The sequence below is a fragment of the Canis lupus genome, chromosome 1 (assembly GCF_048164855.1).
Source record: "Canis lupus baileyi chromosome 1, mCanLup2.hap1, whole genome shotgun sequence".
Classification (NCBI taxonomy): Eukaryota; Metazoa; Chordata; class Mammalia; order Carnivora; family Canidae; genus Canis; species Canis lupus.
In genome coordinates, this window is record NC_132838.1 from 103720054 (window position 1) to 103739841 (window position 19788).

General features: G+C 46.9%; 2 protein-coding genes across 5 annotated transcripts; one reads left to right on the forward strand and one right to left on the reverse strand.

Moving 5' to 3' along the window:
- Window positions 1–39: 39 nt before the first annotated feature.
- On the reverse strand, window positions 40–2624 carry NDUFA3 (NADH:ubiquinone oxidoreductase subunit A3). Its single transcript, XM_072768018.1, has 4 exons — window positions 2267–2624; window positions 1970–2044; window positions 639–716; window positions 40–195 (listed from the first exon to the last, which is right to left on the reverse strand). The coding sequence occupies exons 1-4, from the start codon at window positions 2607–2609 to the stop codon at window positions 104–106; spliced, it is 588 nt and encodes a 195-aa protein (XP_072624119.1). The 5' UTR covers window positions 2610–2624; the 3' UTR covers window positions 40–103.
- On the forward strand, window positions 2490–19682 carry OSCAR (osteoclast associated Ig-like receptor). Of its 4 annotated transcripts, XR_012039496.1 has the most exons (8): window positions 2490–3249; window positions 3899–3931; window positions 6272–6571; window positions 7429–7710; window positions 8272–8440; window positions 8935–9052; window positions 12131–12236; window positions 12924–14238. XR_012039496.1 is itself a non-coding variant. In XM_072844490.1 (7 exons), exons 2-7 carry the CDS (start codon window positions 3213–3215, stop codon window positions 8936–8938), a joined length of 825 nt encoding a protein of 274 aa, XP_072700591.1. In that variant the 5' UTR covers window positions 2490–2718; window positions 3120–3212; the 3' UTR covers window positions 8939–9052. The 4 variants fall into 4 exon arrangements, 2 of the variants coding, with proteins under 2 accessions (XP_072700591.1, XP_072700596.1); XR_012039487.1 differs by lacking the exons at window positions 12131–12236; window positions 12924–14238 and adding an exon at window positions 19662–19682; XM_072844490.1 differs by lacking the exons at window positions 12131–12236; window positions 12924–14238 and having other exon boundaries at window positions 2490–2718; window positions 3120–3249.
- The last annotated feature ends 106 nt before the right edge of the window (window positions 19683–19788 follow it).

Here is a 19788-nt window from a genome sequence, read left to right on the forward strand (position 1 = left end):
CCACTGTTTCCACCTCTGATCACACTCAAGCTCAGATGCTGGGGTCACTCTATGCATTTTATTGACTACAGGGAAGGGGCCACCTCCATGTCACCAGAGGTGCTCACAATTTCTTCAGCCACTCCAGACTGGGGCCCTGGGGGTCCTGGGGGTGGCTGGGCACGTCGGGCATGTTCCCATCATCTCGGAGGGGCACTGTGGGGCAGGAGGGTGGGCCATTGAGACCAACAGGTCTTGGGAGGCCCATAAAGGCTAGTCTGTCAGTTTGGACTCAAAGAGAGAAATGGGACCCCAGAGGAGAGGTGAGAGAGGGGATGCAGAGAGAAGCAGGGAGATAGAGACCTGGAGGTACGGAAAAGCAGAGAGACAGAAACAGGACAGACACCTAGAATGACAAAAGTCCAGAAAGGAATACAAATCTGGAATGACAACAGAAACTCAAAAGTGCAAAAACAGACAGGAAATGATTTTTATGGCACATGGATCAGATCTCAGAAAAAAGAAAGTCCAGTCCATACAGCAGGTTCTCAGATCCTTGCTGAGGAAGAACCTACCCATGATTATTCCTCCCCCAGCGCAGGAAGGTCCCTCCTCACCCTCCACCCCTGCTTTGGGCCAGCCCTCCAGCTCCCACTCACCTGGATAGTTGTAGGGTGTGGCCTGGTTGATCATGGTGGCATATTTGGTGAAGGGACTGAAGATGGGCAGAATCACAGCTGTGGAGAGACGGGTGAGGCCCAGGGGAAGGTGGCTTTCAGGACAGGGGAGGGGCAGAAGCTGAACCTCAGCAAACTAGGAGTCAGGTACTTAGGAGGAGAGGAGCGGGGAGGTCCTGCCCCTCCAGGAAACCCCATGGCATTCTGAGAGCCCCACTTATCAGTGGACGGAGCGGGAATGGGACCTAGAGGGCACAGAGGAGGGAAGACATGGGGGTGGTCACAGAATGAGGGCATGAGTGTAGAGGTGGTCAGGGAGCACAAGGTAGTGGGTGAGAGGAATGGTTTGGGGATCTTCCAGTGGAATCATGAACTGTTACAAACCGAGGAAAGGAAGGGTTGTCTCAGAAATCACAGTCCACCTAGGGTGGGCACCAGGAGTCTCAGGGAGTAGGGCAGGGGTGGGGGGTAAAAAGAATGTTCTAGGCCAGCACTGTCCAGCAGAAACATAAGAGCCACATATTTAGTTTCACACCTTCTAACAGGCACATAAAAATAAAAGATACAAATGAGTTTTTAAAAATGATTTAACCTGGCATATTGGAAACATCATTTCAATACCCCATCAACATGAAAGAAGCAGAGATATTTTATATACTTGTCATTCGCTTTGCAATCCAGTGTGTACTTTACACAAAGCCTACCCAGCTCAATTCACAGTGGTTCGGTTTCAGGCGCTCGGTGGCCGGTGTGGCCTGTGGCTGCCATGGGGGACAACTGTTCTAGAACCTCAGCGGGCTGCGGGCGGCCTGCAGACCAGCAGCGCTGACAGGACCTGGGACCTGGGGGAGATGCCGCATTCCCTGCCCATCCCTGACCTATGCCGAGAGCCTGCCCTTGAACAAGACCTCCCGCACGTTAAAGTCTGAGCAGCCCTGCTCTAGAACAGAAGCTGTCAGTCAAGGCAGCGCGGAAGAGGCTTTTCACCGGAGATTCCCCAGCCCCACCTCCACCCCACCCCACTCCAAGCTTAGTGTGGGGCGGGGCGGGGGGGGGGGCAAGGGTGAGGAGTGGTAGGATTCTGACCGTGTTTTTAATGCACAGCCAGGGCTGAGAACCTCGCCCTGAGGGTGGGGTGGGTGGGGTGGGGGAGGGTCATGGACCTCCCAGGTAGGTGTGTACAGGGTGGTCCTAATAGTGGGGGTGGGGCGGGGTGCAGACACACGAGGGGGCCCTAGAACGTTGAGGGTACAGGGCAGAGCGCTAGTGGGGAGCGACGGGACCTTGGGTGAGGGCGCTGCACGCTCACGCACCGAGGCCCCCGATGGTGAAGGACGCGACCAGCACCGGCTCTTTGGCCCAGGCATCCTTGAGGAAGGCGGCGAGTCCTGGAGGGGAGGGCGAGGAGGGTCATTCCTGCAGGGGACGCCTCCGGTGACCTCTAACCCTCTCGTGCCACCCCCGCCCCGGAGGAGCCCTCTCGTGATCTCGGCGCCCCCCTGTGGCCCTGCCCCCACCGCCTGCACGGAGGCTCCGCCGTGCCCCAGCACCGGCACCACCGGGGCTCCGGGAACCAGCGGACCCAGCGCGCCGCGGGCGCCCTCACTTACTCCCGGCCATCTTGGTCTCGGCGGCGGCGGCGGCGGCGGCAGCAAGCGGCCGGAGCACTCTGGGAATTGTGGTTCCCGCGCCCGAGGCTCCGCAATCTGAGTGCGCATGCGCACTGGCACAGAACTGCGGCCCGGGGCTGTGGCGAGGACGCGAAGCACTCTGGGAGTTGTGGTCCCCGCGCTCGAGCCCCCGCAGCCTGAGTCCGCACGCGCGCACTGGAGCAGGACAACTGTCAGAATCCGCGGCAAAGAAAGCAGGCGGCACTGCAGATTTAAGTGCAAATCTGTCTCCGCCTAGGAGTCGTGCCTGAGGAGTACTCCCAGTCCTGCAGCTGCGACTCATCCAAGGCAGAATGCAATAGTCCTCATTTTAGAGTTGACTCATGAAAGCCCATTTCAGAGATGAAGAAGCGGAGGCTGGGAGAGGACAGATAACTTAGCTATCCTTTGAGGTCTCAGCTCAAAATCAGTTCATCCTGGAAGCTTTAAGTCTCATCCCAGGAGGGTTAGGGGCCTTCTGTGGACTCTCTCAGTGCCACATGTGACCTCCATGTAGCTGACTTTTTTTTTTTTTTTTTTTTAACTCACCTGGTCTGCCTCTGTTTTTACATCAGACTGGGAGTTTCTCTAGGGCAGTAACGGGGTCTGATCCCTCTCTGTGTCCCCAGAATAGCGCAGCACAGGGTCTGGCACATCATAGGTGCTAGTTTTAGTCTTTTTTTTTTTTTTTTAAGTTTAATTAGTGAACACAACTGGTTATGACTGCCCCATCTCCCAGGCTTTTCCACAGCACCATGGGGCTGTGACACAGTCACCCAGAGGCCCCCACTTCCCTCCTCCCTTCCTTAAACAGAGCTCTGGCTTTCTGGTATTGCATTTCCTGAGAAGTGAGAGGGCACCGCTGAGCCCTGGCTCCTGCTTCTGCTCCAGCCAAGATCTGACCACCATGGCTCTGGCGCTGATCCTTGAGCTGCTGATCCTCTGTGAGCCACCCCTCCCCCTTCTCCCTGGGTCCCAGGCTGGCTTGGGTGCAGAGAGACAGGCTCTGGGGACCTGGACACTCTGAGCAGGGAGAGGGAACGGAAGAGGGCTACTGAGTCCCTCTGAGGGTAGGTGCGGGATGGTCAGACAGCACTAGCTGAGGGTTCAGAATTCTAGACCCAGAATAAGGGGACAGGACCCAGATCCTTGGGTCCTAACACAGGAGAACACAGAGGTCTTGAATTCCTTCCTAAGGACTGAACTCTTGGGAATGACAAATGTAGAATCCTAGACTCTGATGTGGGAAGAAGAGGAAGCCAGAAGACCTGGGTCTCTGGGAAAGAAGGGAGCTGGGGACCCAGACTCCTGGACCCCAGAGAGGAGACACTGTGGGCTCAGATTACTGTCTCCTGGAAAAGGTGGAGTCCAGGGGTCTGGACACTGGGTGTAGAGGCAAGAGGGGGCTGGGGCCAGACTTCAGACTAATGAAGTAGGCAGGGATTAAGAGCCTGCAGTTCTGGCTACTGAAAGAGGACATATGGGTAAGATTCCTGTTTCCCAGAGGAAGATTTAGATTCCTGGGTTTGCAGTGAGGTGAAGCTGGGAGAAGCCTAGAACTTTGAAAAGACTTAGCCCCTCCGTGATCTACAGGGCCTCTGTGTCATTCAGACATCACTCCAACTGGTGAGTAATATCCCCCAGCCATTCAGCTGTAAGCCACTGACAGCCCATTTCCAACTACTCAGATTTTATTTTGGTGCCCAAGCTCACCCCAGATTTCCAGATTTCCCTCCCTCCCGCTCCTCTCTTCTTACATCTTTTCTTCCCTTTCTCCCCCCTTTCTTTCCTTCTCATCTTACTCCCTTTAGTGACCAGGATAGGTGAGTAGTAAAGACCATGAACTTTGGAACTAAAGATCTCTAAGCTAGAACCCCACTTTCACCATATTATTCACTTGCAACTTTGAACAAAGCATCACTTGCTACTCAGTTTCCTTCTCTGTGAAATAGGCTATTGTGAGGATTTAATAAAATCACCCATGTATACCAGGAGCCTGGCTAGCTCAGTCCATAGAGCATGGGACTCTTGATCTTGGGGTTGTGAGTTTGAGCTCCATGTTGGGTGTAGAGATTATTTTTATTTTTTAAAGATTTTATTTATTCATGAGAGACACACAGGGAGAGGCAGAGACACAGGCAGAGGGAAAAGCAGGCTCCCCCAGGGGAGCCCGATGTAGGATTCGATCCCAAGAACCCGAGATCACACCCTGAGCTCAACCACTGAGCCACACAGGCATCCCAGTGTAGACATTACATTTAAAAAATATTTTTTAAAATAAATTTTAAAAATCACGTTGTAAAACCCTTGACTCAGAGCTTGGTGTAGTGCAGGGCTCAAGAAATAGGATCTCTGGCCAATGCCAATTATTCCCCCATTTGGAAGCCCATTTGGACAGGAGTAGGGATCCTCCATCCTGAGAGAGCCTTGAGTTTCCTTCTAGGTTTTCTGATGGGTGCGATCTCTTTCTCTCAAACCTCCCCACTACACTACACCTTCAAACAAGAATCACCTGGAAAACCACTGAAAACCACCTTAACTATCAATTTATTTTAAATTAATAGTTTTTAATGATACAGCTAACATATATTCATGGTTTAAAAAATCATTACCAAAGGACATATAACCTCCCTCTTCCCCTTCCTCATCTTCCTTAAATAAGCTGTGATTCCTTACCAAAAAATTTCCATGCATTCAGACTCATATATGTAATATATACTTTGTTTTATTGCCAAGGCAACATTGATATTTCATGACCCATGTTGTTCTGCATCTTCTATTTCTCACTTTACAATCTCTCTTGGAGATGTTTCTATATTATTATAACTAACGACATTTTTTTTAAACTGCTGCTTACCATTTGCTATGTATGGTTGGAGTCTAGTTTATTTGGCCCTCTTGATATATATTTAGGTTGTTTCCAGGGTCTTTCTCCAGTCTCACCCTAATTAATGCTTCAATGAGTGCTCCAAAGTGAGCTTGTTGTGCCTCTGTGTGTATATCTGTCTAGGGTGGAACAATGGAATTATTAGGGCATGCCCTTTGTGGATTTTGATAGAAAGAGATAAATGAACTGCCTTCACAAAAGGTTCACTCAAGTATACCTACCTACCTGTTTCACCACATCTTCACTTAAACAGGAGATAAACAATTGTTTTAATTTTTGACAACCTGATAGGCAAAAATATCTTACTGTTGTTTAAATTTTTTAAAAAGATTACTAGTAACATTAAGCAACTTCCCCCGCTCCCTATGTGTTTTCACACCTTGGATTTCCTCTTTTGTGTACTGCCTTATTCATGTTTTGTCCAATTTTCAACTCAGCTGGGTTTGGGATTTCTTTCTATACTCTTAATCTATGTGATGAATGAATAAGTCATTTCTGCCAGTGCTGTTGATTGTTTTCTAGCTCCATTTGTCTAGTCTCATATACAACTTCAAATTTTGCAGTCATCAAATTAATTAACCTTGTCTCTTCTGAATTATTTTGTTCTGTATTTTAAGATAGCTTTTTCTACCCCCAAGACAGATATATTTTCCTATATTTTCTTCTAATACTTTTACAGTAAAACAAAACAAAATAAAACATTTAACCTGGAATTGGTATTGGGGAATGGTCTGAGGTAGGGATACACCTCCCCCCCCCCAGTAGATAGCAAATTTGGCAACTACTGAAATATGCTGACTATGATACAAATAGTCTGAAGAACAATTTAAAATTGCAGATTTCAGGGACCCAATCCCTTGACATTATGTTTAAAAAACACGGAGTCAATAAAGCTCAGGAGTGACCCTGCTATTCTAATTTGCGGCTAGTCTTGACAATCCTTGACTGGGGTCCAGCACCTTCCCTATTTTATAAGCAGGGAACTGAGGATGAGAAAGAGGCAGGGACTGCCCCAGGTGATTCTCTTCCCACCCCACCTGCCCAGGAAGCCCAGGGACCCAGGAATTCTGTTTATTCAGTCTCCCCAGCCTTATACCCCAAGCCATGGCTGGAGGCTCAGCCTGCTGCAATTGTAACCCCTGGGGTCAACGTGACCTTGAGGTGCCAGGCACCTCAACTTGCCTGGAGGTTTGCACTCTTCAAGTCTGGAGAAATCACTCCTGTGCTGTACCGGGATGTGTCCATGGAGCTGGCAGAGTTCTTCCTGGAGGAGGTGACCCCAGCCCAGGGGGGCAGTTACCACTGCTGCTACCGGAGTCTTGGCTGGGACCTGGGTATCTGGTCCCACCCCAGTGATACACTGGAACTGCTGGTGACAGGTGAGGTCCTGAGGTGGGGCGCTGAGGGGAAAGGAGGGACTTTGGGGTGTGATGAGGGAGGGAGAAGGAGGGACTGAGAGATACAGGAGATACGGAAAAAGACATACAGAGACAGGCTTGTACAATGACCCAGAGCAAAAATTACTACATGAGGGAAAGAGAACCAGAGAAATGGATGATTCTTTACTAGGGACGACTGTGCCTCCCAGGTGACCTTTGGCAATACCTGGAGACATTTCTGGTTGTCACTACATTTTTGGGCTATCCCTACTACCAGAATTGCTGCAAAACACCCAACAATGCACAGGACAACCTCCATCCTCACCCCATACAACAAAGAATTATCTGGATTTATCCAAAATGTGACGAGTACTGTGGTTAGGAAACCTTGGGAGAAACCCAGAAGCACCAGAAGAAACCATACGGCAGACACTGCCTCGGAGATCCAGGGTAGTGAAACACACAGCGCGGGGGAGATTAAAACAGGGACGTACAAAGAGAATTTCAGTGAACCACAGGCAGACAGACAAGGGGACATCCGGGGACACAGAGGCAGAGACTGCAAGAGAAAGGTGTGCTCGGGGATGAAGATACAGGGGGCGCCACCGACGAGGATGCAAAGGACACAAAAGCAGAAATAACGAGAGACACAGAGATGTTGGGAGGGAGGGAGAGAAATGCAGAGTGAGGCAGGGCAGGGGCGTCGGTGAGCGGCGGAGAGGGAACGAGAGCAGGAGGCGGAGGCAGCGGGAGAAGGGGGCCAGGCCGGGGGCACAGGGCCGGGGAGCGGGAGGAGGGGCGCAGGGCCGGGGGGCCAGGCCCGCGCCAGCGCTCGCCCCCGCCCGTGCCCCTCGCAGACCAGCTGCCGCGCCCGTCGCTCGTGGCGCTGCCCGGGCCGGTGGTGGCGCCCGATGCCAACGTGAGCCTGCGCTGCGCCGGCCGCCTGCGGGGCATGAGCTTCGCGCTGTACCGCGTGGGGGTGGCGGCGCCGCTGCAGTACCGCGACTCGGCGGAGCCCTGGGCCGACTTCCCGCTGCCCGGAGCCCGCGCGCCGGGCACCTACAGCTGCTACTACCACACGCCGTCCTCCCCGTACGTGCTGTCGCTGCGCAGCGAGCCGCTGGTCATCAGCGCTGACGGTAAGGGCCCGGCGCCCGGCCGCAGCCCCTGCTCCCTGGCGGGGGAGTCCGGCCTCCGGTGCCTCCCTGCTCCCCAATCTAGGGGTCCGGGCCCCCAGCCCCTGCCAGGAGTCCGGGCCCCCTGTTCCTCCCTACTCCCCAGCCCAGGGATCCAGCCCCCACCTTGGCCCCTACTCCCCAGCCCAGGGATCCAGCCCCCACCTTGGCCCCTACTCCCCAGCCAGGGGATCCAGGCCTCGGGTTCCTCCCTGCTCCACAACCCTGGGGTCTGAGACCTGGTTCCTCCCTGCTCCCTATCCCAGGTGTCTGGGTTCCCAGCCTCTCCCTGCTCCCCAGCCCAAGGATCCAGGCCCCTGATTCCTCCCTGCTCCCCAGTCTAGGGGTCATGACTCTACCCCCTTCTCCCAGACCCAGGAGTCCAGGACCCCTGCTCCCACTGACCCATCTCAACTTTGAGACTGGGAGCTGTGTCCCCAGTATCACCCTGTAGGTTCAAGACCCAGATGGCAGGCCCAGACTCTGGGTTCTGGAGCTGAAGGCCTCTCTCTTGCTGTCCCACAGGCTCAGGCTCCTTGGACTACACTCAGAGCAACCTCGTCCGCCTGGGGTTGGCTGGCCTGGTCCTCATCTCCCTGAGCACACTGGTTGTTTTTGACTGGCACAGCCAGAGTCGCACCCAGGCAGCGTCAGGCCCTGAGCCCCAGAGGACTGGATACAGATGCCTCCAAGTGTGAGAAGACTTCCCAGAGATGGGGAGAAGAAATAAGTTTCCTGGGGTTGGACAGGCCCTTTCAAGAGCCCCTCAGTCCTCCTGGCTGAGCTCAGCTTCTGAGTCACAATAAACTTCCTACTGTGTTCTCTAGCTCCCTTCTGGGTCATTCCTCTAGTAGATCAGTGGAAGGCTCTATCTATGGTTGTGTCTTCCTAGTCACGAGGCCTGGGTTTGAGTCCCAGTGCTGCTGCTCACTCGCTGGGATATTAGGAAAGTGACCTCTCCCAAGTCTAAATTACCCTAACTGTAAAATGGGCTCAGTGATAATACCCACTTCGTAGTCTTGTTGTAGGATTAAGTTGGCAATACACACAAAGCCCTTAAAAGTGACTGGCCTATAGTAAACACTCAGTAAATGTTAGCTCTTATATAACTGTAGTTTCTACCAGATGCACAGGACTGGAATGAAGTTATAGGGTTTGTTTGTTTGTTTTCCATTGTGCATGTTCCAGCTGAACTTTTAAGCAATTCACTGCCATTTCCTTCATGACTTCATTCTTGGTCGCCAAGCAAACCTCTTCTGAACACCTCCTAAGACCTTCACCAAAGTCTAGACCAAGATCAGACAAGGTAGAACTTTTTCCCTATACAGCTTCGTTTGTGTGCGGTGCAGGTTGTTTTCTTGAGTCATTGTTATAATTAAGCGGAGTCTGTTGCCAAGGCTACAGCAAGAGCAGTGTGCGCACAAGAGCTTTGACCTAGACATTTATACGTTGCACCTGCCCGCTTCCCACCGACTCTTGGCTGCTTTCACCATTGTGGGTTTGTGTGTGTGTGTGTGTGTGTGTGTGTGTGTGTGTGTTTAAGATTTTATTTATTTATTCATGAGAGACACACAGAGAGAGGCAGAGACAGAGGCAGAGGGAGAAACAGGCTCCCTATGGGAAGCCTGATTCAGGACTCAATCCCAGGACCTTAGGATCAGGACCCAAGCTGAAGGCAGACAGTCAACCACTGAGCCACCCAGGCACCTGCGTTATGCCTAATTTTGATGGAGCATACATCCTCTTCTTTTGTTACTAAATTTTCCACCTTCCCCTCCTTCTCTCCCCACTTTATCAAGGAGAGGATAAATTCCATTTTTTGGACAGCCCCGGCTCCATCACTCACTAGCGAGATAGCCTTGAGCAATCTCTAGAGTCTCTTGAATTGTTGTCTGTGAAAGAGGAAACTAAAAATATCTACCCTCTTGGTTCAAGAGAACCAAACAACTTGTCCCCAACATGTGGAGAGAGATCATAAAAGCGCAGATCAGCTGTTTTAACCTATTCACTCCGTTTTGGGGAGACATTGAGTAGGAAGCAAAGCTTACATCACAGCCCTGTACATGCATCCACTTACATCTATAAACTAGAATTCAAGTTCTATGAAGCAATATCTACTTCCACTATTTTATTATAATCTGTTTTATTTAAAATGCTGATCATGACTCCTTTCATTGATACAACAGCTCACATGCCTAACATACACGGTGAAACATGACTTTAAGAAGTTGGGCAATATTTGTTCTTTGGTTACAGAAACTGATTTCTGGACTTGTATAAAGACCAGTAAATTCAAAATATGGATAAACAGTGTAAAATGATGCTATTTCAACACCCAGTTCTCCTAGTAGTTGAGATTTGGGTGCTGAAATTCAGCAGCACTGAAATTTTGGAATCAAAGTAGCCACCTGGGTTCATTGACTTTTGCTGAAGAGACAAGAGGAGGGACTTCCAAGCAGGACTTTCTGGGTTTGCACTTAGTACCAGTGGGGACTCCTGTGGAGCATGTCCTGGGCAATGTCTCTGTGAACTGTGTGTGGATATCGGAAGTCAAAGGAGAAGCAGAGACCCAGGTTCACATGAAGGAACCAGATGTGGATGGGGCTGCAAAGTCATCAAATCCAGTCTTCTCATTTTATGGATGGGAAAATGGTGGAATGGAAGGGTGGCATGGAGCTCCCCTAGTCATACAGGAAGTCAGTGTCACATCAGGAGGCTCCATCTATTCATTCATTAGTTCCTTTACCATTCAACCACTTATCCCAGTCATTCAGTGTCATCCATCCTTTTGTTCATTGATTCTCATCCTAGTTTCTTTCTATCCATCCACCCATCCCCTTTCCTCTTGCTCTTGTTTTTTTTTCTTGCTCTTATTTAACTATTTATCCTTTCTTTTGCCCTTATACCCATCATTCATTCATTCTCACATCCATTCACCCATTCCTCCCTTTACTAATCAGTTAATTTATTAATCCACTCATCTATTTATTATACTTATTCAGTATCCATCAACCAACCTATGCATTTACTTATCCAAAAACTTGAAGGTATCTTCTTCAGTAAGTGGGGAGAGGGGGAAGGGACATTGGAAAATTTAATAACAACAGAAGAGGATGTGTGCTCTACCAAAATTAGACATAAATCAGGAATGGAACACATGAGTTTTGAGTGGTTAGAAGTGCTCTGAGGCGGAAAATGTGTGTACGAGAATGAGAAAGGAATAAAGGTTAGCCAGATGAAAACTAGAACGTTATTGATAAATAATATTATAAATAGACTATTATTATTTTTACTTTTAAATATTTATTTAAATAAATAAATAGCATCTGAGTGGCTCAGTGGTTGAGATCTGCCTTCTTTCTGCTCAGGTCATGATCCCATGCTCTGGGATCAAGTCTGCATCTGGCTCCCTGTGGGGAGCCTGCTTCTCCCTCTGCCTGTGTCTCTGCCTCTCTCTCTGTCTCTCATGAGTAAACAAAATCTTTTAAAAGAAAAAAATATGTATTTATTTAGAGAGAAAGCATGTGTGAGCAGGGTGAGGAGCACAGGGAGAGGGAGAGAGGATCCTCAAGCAGACTCCTCGCTAAGCGCAGAGCCCGACACGGGCCTGGATCTCGGGACCTTGAAACCACGACCTGAGCAGAAACCATGAGTTGGCCACCCAACCAACTGAGCCACCCAGGTGCTCCTGTCACTTCCACTTTTGAATGAGGAAGAGAAAGGGGAACATTATTACATTTAACCATTGCAAAGCAATTCACCATTCCTGAGGCAGTGGTTCCTTTTTCTTTTTTTTTTTTCTTTTAAGATTTATTTATTTATTTTAGAAGGGGGAATGGGCACAGAGGGAGGGGAGAGCATCTCAAGCAGCCTCCATGCTGAGTGCAGAGCCCAATGAGGGGCTTGATCCCATGACCCTGAGATCATGACCTGAGCAGAAACCAAGAGTCAGACGCTCAACCGACGACACCCTTAGGGGCCCCCAGGCAGTGGTTCCTTTTCTTTGTCACCCACAAATGCTCACAAGGTGTTTGAAGTGAGATTGTGACACATCTGCTACCAGCTCTACCAGCTCTCCTTTTCTATCTGCCCTTGCCTGGGTCTGCACTCATCCTTCTGGTCTCAGGTTACATGCTGTTTCCCCTGCAAGCTTGCCTGGCCCACCTGTGTTCCCATAGTTCCCTGAGTATTTACACTGTATTCTGATTCTCTCCCCGCCACCCATTAGACCACAAGTTCCTCCCGAGAGGGACCAGGTCATTTCATTTCTGTGTCTCCAGAGCCTGGCATAGGTCTTAGGAAATGTACACAGTGTGTCTGGATGAGGCTCAGCACCCTGACAATGATCTAAGTGAGTTCCGTACTTTTTTTTGCCTTTGTGCAGTGGGCAGAATGATGCAAAACTGCTCCCCGCCGCCCCTGCCAACAAGTGATGTCCTGATTCCTGGAACCTGTGAAAATGTTGTGCATGGCCAAAGGACTTCCTAGGTGTGATTAAATTAAGCATCATGGGGTGGGGAGGTTATGCAGGATTATTTAGGTAGGTTCCATGTAGTTACAAGGGTCCTTATTTATAAGAAGGAAGAGGTCAGAGTCAGAGGCGGGAATGTAGAAACAGAAGCAGAGGCCAGTGTGATGCAGGGTTATGAGCCAAAGAATACAGGCTCCTCTAAAGCTGGAAAAGTCAAGGAATTGGATTCTCCCCTAGAGCCTCCAGAAGGAATGCAGACTCTTAACCCATTTTGGACTTCTGACCTTCAGAACAGAGAGAGAAAACATTTATGTTCAGGCTACTAGTTTGTGACAATTTGTCACAACAGCAATAGCAAAACTAATACTCTTAGCTTCAATGAGACCTCTTTCCTTTTCCCACAAACCCAGGTATGTTCACCCTTAGGACTTACACTTCGGTCCCCAATCTTGCTTCCCCCAGGTCCCCATTCATCCACTTGGCACACATTTTTTCAATGCCCTCCATGTGGGGGGGCACTGTGCTGGGTGCTGGGGACAAGCGGGGAATGACAGCAGGCATAAACCCTAATCTCATGATGCTCGCTGAGAAAAGCATTAACCAAATTGCTACTCACTGTATTGATGAGGGAGCACTTTGAGCTGATGTAAAAAAAGAGAAGGAAAAAAAAAACCTATTATGATTTTATGTCTCTTTCACTTCACAGTATATAGTTGAAACAGTCTGGGACTGTTTACCAACAGCTTTGCTCTTGTCAACATGCAGTTTTCCGGTGTGGTTCTGAGGCAGCATGAAAGGAGGAAGAGAGAAAGACAGAGACAGAGAGAAACAATCATTTTGAAAGAATAAGGCCCAGGATTTGAACATGTCTCCTCTACTCTCATCCCAGAACTCAGTTCTATGGCCAGGTCTAGCTGCAAAAGTGGCTGGGCTCTAGCATGTGACCTTCTAAAAATGGGCAGGTGGGTTCTATTACTTAAAGGAAGAAGGCAAATTTGGATGCTAGGAAACCATTAGCCATCTTCATCAGTACAACTATAGCAAAACAGAAGAGAGAGATTTGGTCTAATCTTGGAGCTCTCTGATGGCTTACTGAAGTGAAGAGGTGAGATCTGAAAGGTGAGCAGATTTTAACAAGGTAAAGGTGCTGGAAGGGTGTCCTAAGCAGAGGGAAGAGCATGTGCAAAGCCCCCCTCCCCACCCCCACCCAATGCCGGGTGGAGGGCACTGGGATTGAGAGATGCAAAGTTGTGTGCTCCTGCCACCTTGTGGTCACACCTTTTTCCTTGCAATCCCTGAACTCCCTAACAGGCACGTCATAGGACTGTTAGCCATCCTTGTCTATTCTGGCTCGACACTGAGTTGTGAATGGCAGTGACCAGTGTCATTTCCAAGCTGGAGTGTTTAATTGTAAGGACTCCCTCCTCCCCACTCCGAGCTCCCTCTTTTCTTGGACAGAGTGACCAGCAATGTCGGAGATGGTGGCTGCTCCACTGGTCGGGGTGCATGAGGGACAAAGATGAACCAGACCCCCCACCAGCTGCTCCTACTAGAGTCTCCCTGCCCTACCTGGCTCCAGGCACTCCTCCTAGGAGCCAATCAATATTACCATCTTTTTGTATGCCTGTCTTGGTCAACTTGGGCTTTTTAAAAATGCCATACGCTGGGTGGCTTGAACAACAGAAACTTATTTCTCACAATCCTGGCAGCTGAGTGCCAGCATGGTTCTTGTGAAAGCCCTCTCTCTGGCTTGCAGGTGCCCTCTTGTTGTATCCTCACATGGCAGGGGGAGAGGGAGAGGGAGAGGGAGGGAGGTGAGGGAGAGAGGGAAAGAGAGACCGGAGGTTCTTCTCATGTCTCTTCTTATAAAGGTACTAATCCCAACCATGTGGGCTCCACCCTCATAATATCATCAAACCTAATCACCCCCAAAGGTCTCACCTCCTAATACCAGCACACTAGGGGTTAGGGGCTTCAATATAAGAATTTTGGGGAGACACAGACATTCAGCCAGTAACAACATCCTTATTTTTAAAGAACTATGGAAAGTTCATGCCACGGGAAGGTGGTGGGGGGCTCTGCTATGGCATCCTGGAAACCCTTCACATGGCTACACAGTCAGAGGCTTGAACTGCAGCTAATCTGAGTCCGGGCACAATGCCTTATGATCCCACTGGAACACGCAAGGATGGGAGGTTTGTGAGGAGCTGCTGTGAGCCCATCTCCCACTCACCTTATCTTCTCCCCGGGAGACTTTTGCCAGACAGCTTCTCATTGCTTCTCAGGTTCCAATGAGGCGTGATGCTTTCTGCCCTGCTCCCCTCAGACTGCAGCTCCAGAATACAAAAATGCTCAGCTGCAGTCTAGATTGGGCTCTTGTGGGTCTGCAGAAAGAGACGTGGCCTTTATTTCTGGTTCCTGGCACAGAGCTCCTAAAACTCTTGAGATTTACTGAGTGACCAGGGTGACAGAAGCATCTTTTGTTCTAATGAGGCCACACTTGGTGAGCCTCTAGGTAGCTTAGGATGGGGACTGATCATCAGAAAGACCAGCCATGTGACTGGAAGCTTGGAATCTTCAGCACCATCCTCATCTCTGGGGAGAGGGGAAGAGGCTGGGTATTGAGTGATTAACTCAATGGCCAATAATTTAATCAATCATGCCTCATAGTGGAACTTCCATAAAAACCATGTGATGAAGAAGAAAGATCTTTCTAAGTCATACAAATTGTTTAAGAAATCTGGTTACGGGAAAAAAAAAAAAAAGAAAGAAATCTGGTTACGGGACACCTGGGTGGCTCAGCAGTTGAGCGTCTGCCTTCAGCTCATGGCATGATCTCAGTCTGAGGATAGAGTATGACATCAGGCTCCCCACAGGGAGCCTGCTTCTCCCTCTGCCTGTGTCTCTGCCTCTGTGTGTGTGTGTGTGTGTGTGTGTGTGTGTGTGTGTGTGTCTTTCATGAATAAATAAATAAAATCTTAAAAAAAAAAGAAATCTGGTTACGGGGGCTTGGGTGGCTCAGTCGGTTAAGCATCTGACTCTTGATCTCAGCTCAGGTCTTGATCTCAGGGTTGTGAGTTCAAGCCCTGTGTTGGGCTCCATGCTGGGTTCAAACTTAAAATCAATCAATCAATCACTCAATCTGATTAAAGTGTTGAGGTGAAAGCTTTGCCAAAAGTATCAGTGTTGTTTTCCGGTGCAATTAGGAGAATCACATAAATAATTCATTTTACTATATTGTTCTCTACTCTGTTGAAATAAATCTACACAGAGAAGTGTTATTTAAACAAAAGGGTCTCATAAGAATCTCAAAACTTTATTTTTTTAAAAGATTTTATTTATTTTTTAAAAGATTTTTATTTATTTATTCATGAGAGACACAGAGAGAGAGGCAGAGACAGGCAGAGGGAGAAGCAAGCACCCTGTGGGCAGCCTGATGTGGGACTCTATCCTGGGCCCCAGGATCACACCCTGCGCCAAAGGCAGACTCTCAACCACCAAGCCACCCAGGCATCTCGAATCTCAAGACTTTAAAAATCATTGCCATATCTTTTGGAGATCACCCTCAAAGAAACTCCTGTGATTATAATTGGTTTCTCTCCCCAATAATTCGTTGCCTTGTTGATTTTTCTATATTACTGAACAGAAAGATAAGTAAGCTCTGTCAAGACAATAGTCTCAGGGGCATGTTGCTTTTCTTCCAAATTAATGGTGGAAAAAATCATAAAAACCTATGATGTGCTTGGCTTCTTATTTTAACAAAGACATTGGGAATTTTGTCTTAAATTGGCATATCGATCAAATACAGCTTGTCGACTTGTAGATTTGAATCCTGATTTTTTAAAAACTGACAGGGATGCCTGGGTGGCTCAGTAGTTGAGCATCTGCCTTTGGCTCAGGGCGTGATCCCAGACTCCCAGGATCGAGTCCCACATTGGATTCTTTGTGTGGAGCCTGCTTCTCCCTCTGCCTGTGTCTCCACCTTTCTCTCTCTCTGTATCTCTCATGAATAAATAAATAAAAATCTTTTTAAAAAAACTGACTGAAGAATATATTTGATATTATTGAGGAAATATGGATACTGACTGGATTATGCGATGGTAGCAAAGATACTACTATGATATTGCTTTGGTGGTTATTATATATTTTTTAAAACAGATTCTCATCTGATAAAGATAGCTACGTACTAAAATATTTTGGGATTAAAAAGATACGTTCACAAGAAATTTACTCAGTAAAATCTAATTATTTAATAGCTACTATTACTTAAAGTTTTTTTTTTTTTTTAGTATAGCTGACACACAATATCACTTTGTTTCAGGTGTACAAAAGAGTGATTCAACTTCTCTATATGTCACACTGTGCTTACCACAAGTGTAGCCACCATCTATCACCATACAACACTATTACAGTCTCATGGACCATACTCCCTATGCTGCATTTTATATTCCCATGACTTACTCCATAGCTGGACACCTGTATCTCTCTCTCCCCTACACCTATTTTCCCCATCCCTACCCCCTTTCTTTCCGGCAACCATCAATTCGTTTTCTGTATTTTTAGGTTTGATTCTGCTTTTTATTTATTCATTTTTTTAGACTCCACATATGAATGAAATCATATGGTATTTGTCTCTCTTAGTCTGACTTACTTACTGACTTACCTACTTACCAGGTGTTGGCACAATACCCTCTAAGTCCATCTGTGTTGTTGCAAATGACAAGACCTCATCCTTTTTATGGCTGCATAATATTCCTCTGTGTGTGTGTCACTTCTTCCTTATCCATTCATCTATTGATGGGTACTTAGGTTGCTTCCATATCTTGACTATTGTAAATAATGCTGCAATGAGTATAAGGGTGTATGTATCTTTTTGAATTAGAGTTTTCATCTTCTTGGATAAACACCCAGTAGTGAAATTATTGGATCATAAGGTATTTCTATTTTTAATTTTTTGAGGAACCTCCATACTGCTTTCCATGATGGATGCATCAGTTTGCATTCCCACCAACAGTGCAAGAGGGTTCCCTTTTCTCCACATCCTTATCAACACTTTTATTTATTGTATTTTTATTTTAACCATTCTGACAGGTACTTCATTATGGTTTTGATTTGCATTTCCCTGATGATTAGCAATGTTCATCATCTTTTAATGTGTCTGTTGACAATCAGTATGTCTTCTCTGGAAGAGCGTCTATTCAGATCATCTGCCCATTTTTAAAATTGGATTGTTGGTGTTTTTTTGGTGTTGGGCTGTATAAATTCTTTATATACTTTGAGTATTAACTCCTTATCAGGTATATCATATGCAAATATCTTCTCCCATTCAGTATGTTGCTTTTTTGTCTTGTTGATGGTTCCTTTGCTATGCAGAAGCTCTATATTTTTATGTTGATGTAGTCTCAATAGTTTATTTTAGCTTTTTCCCCTTTGATTTAGGAGACATATCTAGAAAAATGTTGTTATGGCTCACGTCAGGGAAATTACTGCCTGTGTTCTTTTCTAGGATTTTTATGGTTTCAGGTCTCTTAGATCAGAAACAAGACAAGGATGTCCATTCTCATCCATTTTATTCAAAATCATCCTAGACGTCCTAGCTATAGCAATCAGACAAGAAATAAGAGGCATCTAATCGGTAAGGAAGAAGTTAAATTTTCACTATTTGCAGATGATATGATATTGCACAAAGAAAACCCTAAAGACTCCACAAAAAATATAAGAATAAATGAATTATGTGAAGTTGCAGGATATAAAATTAATATCCAGAGATTGGTAGCATTCCTATATAGACTAATAACAAAGTAGCAGAAAGAGAAACTAAGAAAACGATCCATTTACAATTGTACCAAAAAGAATAAAATACCTATGAATAAATTTAATCAAGGAGGTGAAAGAACTGTACTCTGAAAACTATAAAACATGAATGAAAGAAATTTTTTAAGAAATTTATTCATGAGAGACACAGAGAGAGAGGCAGAGACCTAGGCAGAGGGAGAAGCAGGCTCCATGTAGGGAGCCCGATGTGAGACTTGATCCTGAGACTCCAGGATTATGCCTTGAGCCCTGAGCAAAAAGCAGATGCTCAACTGCTGAGCCACCCAGGCATCCCTGAATGAAAGAAATTAAAGAAATAGAAAGGTATTCCATGTTCATGGATTGGAAGAATATTGATAAAATGTCCATACTACCCAAAATAATCTACAGACTTGATGTGATCCCTATCAAAATAGCAACAGCATTTTACACAGAACCAGAACAAATAATACTAAAATTTATATGGAATCACAAAAGATCCCAAAATAGCCAAAGCAATAGCAATTACTATAATCATAATATATCAGGCATAAGCATGGCCCTATCCATTCCCCTCCACCCCTAAAGGCAACCACAACCTGGTGCAAGTCTCTTTGTTTGTTTTATTATTTTAGAGAGAGAGAGAGAGCCTGCATGCGCCCACGTGCGCATGTGCATGTGAGAGCACGGTGGCAGGGGGAGGGGCAGAGGGAGAAGGAGAAGCAGACTCCCCACTTAGCAGGGAGCCTAATGTTAGGCTATGCAGTTTGAGAGTCAGGGGACGTGACTTTTCTTCTTGGTGCCCTGCTACAAGGACACACATACAGTTTCCATAATTGTATCAACATTTCTTATCCTACAGTTGCTCCTCTCATTGCCTTTCTTTTTTTTTTTTTTTCTCTCATTGCCTTTCTTGCTTCTCAGCTTATATCCTCCTCATAAATCCCCTTTCAATGAAATTTTGGGAAGAAATGTGTTATGTACCATTGGCATGTTTATGTGAAAGTCCTTATATCTGTCCCTAAATTCAGCAGTCCCAAATTCTAAGCTTTTTATTTTCTAAGATTTTATTTATTCATGAGAGACATACAGAGAGAGGCAGAGACATAAGCAGAGGGGGAAGCAGGCTTCCTGCAGGGAGCCCAATGCAGGACTCGATCCTAGGACCCGAGATCACACCCTGAGCCAAAGGCAGACGCTCAACCACTGAGCCACCCTGGTGCCACCCAAATTCTAAGCTTTACAAGAGTTCACTTAAAAAAAAAAAAGATTTTATTTATTTGTTCATGAGAGATGCAGAGAGAGAGGCAGAGACATAGGTAGAAGGAGAAGTAGGCTCCTCACAGGGAGCTGGATGCAGAACTCGATCCCAGGACCCAGGACCATGACCTGAACTGAAGGTAGACGCTCAACCACTGTGTCACCCAGGTATCCCAAGTTCACTCCTTTTTTCAACCTTGAGTTTTTCTCATTCACAGCACTTCACTTAAAATTTAGAAAACCTTAAATTTCAATAATATTTAAAGGGTTAAAATTCACATATCAATTTCAGCCAATTTAGAAAACATATATAACCAAAGGAAAAAAATACTGAGCACAATTCTACTACTCAGAAAATAACACTTTAAAAATACTAGATATACCCTTCTAGATTTTTCCATGTGCAAGTCAGCTCCTGCCCATTGCCTGGGTCCACTGTCTGGATTGTCTCCTGTTCTGTCTACACTTCAGCCAGATGTGGAACATGACTCCCTGAGTTCTTCTGAAGGGCTTCGTTA

Excerpts from the sequence above, each read along its gene's own strand:
- OSCAR (XM_072844490.1), top strand. The coding sequence starts at position 3,213 with ATGGCTCTGGCGCTGATCCTTGAGCTGCTGATCCTCT. Across the intron at positions 3,250-3,898 it reads CCTTGAGCTGCTGATCCTCT|GGCCTCTGTGTCATTCAGAC; the intron begins GTGAGCCACCCC and ends CGTGATCTACAG. Across the intron at positions 6,572-7,428 it reads ACTGGAACTGCTGGTGACAG|ACCAGCTGCCGCGCCCGTCG; the intron begins GTGAGGTCCTGA and ends TGCCCCTCGCAG.
- NDUFA3 (XM_072768018.1), bottom strand. The coding sequence starts at position 2,609 with ATGAGTCGCAGCTGCAGGACTGGGAGTACTCCTCAGGCACGACTCCTA. Across the intron at positions 2,045-2,266 it reads CGAGACCAAGATGGCCGGGA|GACTCGCCGCCTTCCTCAAG; the intron begins GTAAGTGAGGGC and ends CCTCCCCTCCAG. Across the intron at positions 717-1,969 it reads CTTCACCATCGGGGGCCTCG|CTGTGATTCTGCCCATCTTC; the intron begins GTGCGTGAGCGT and ends GTCTCTCCACAG.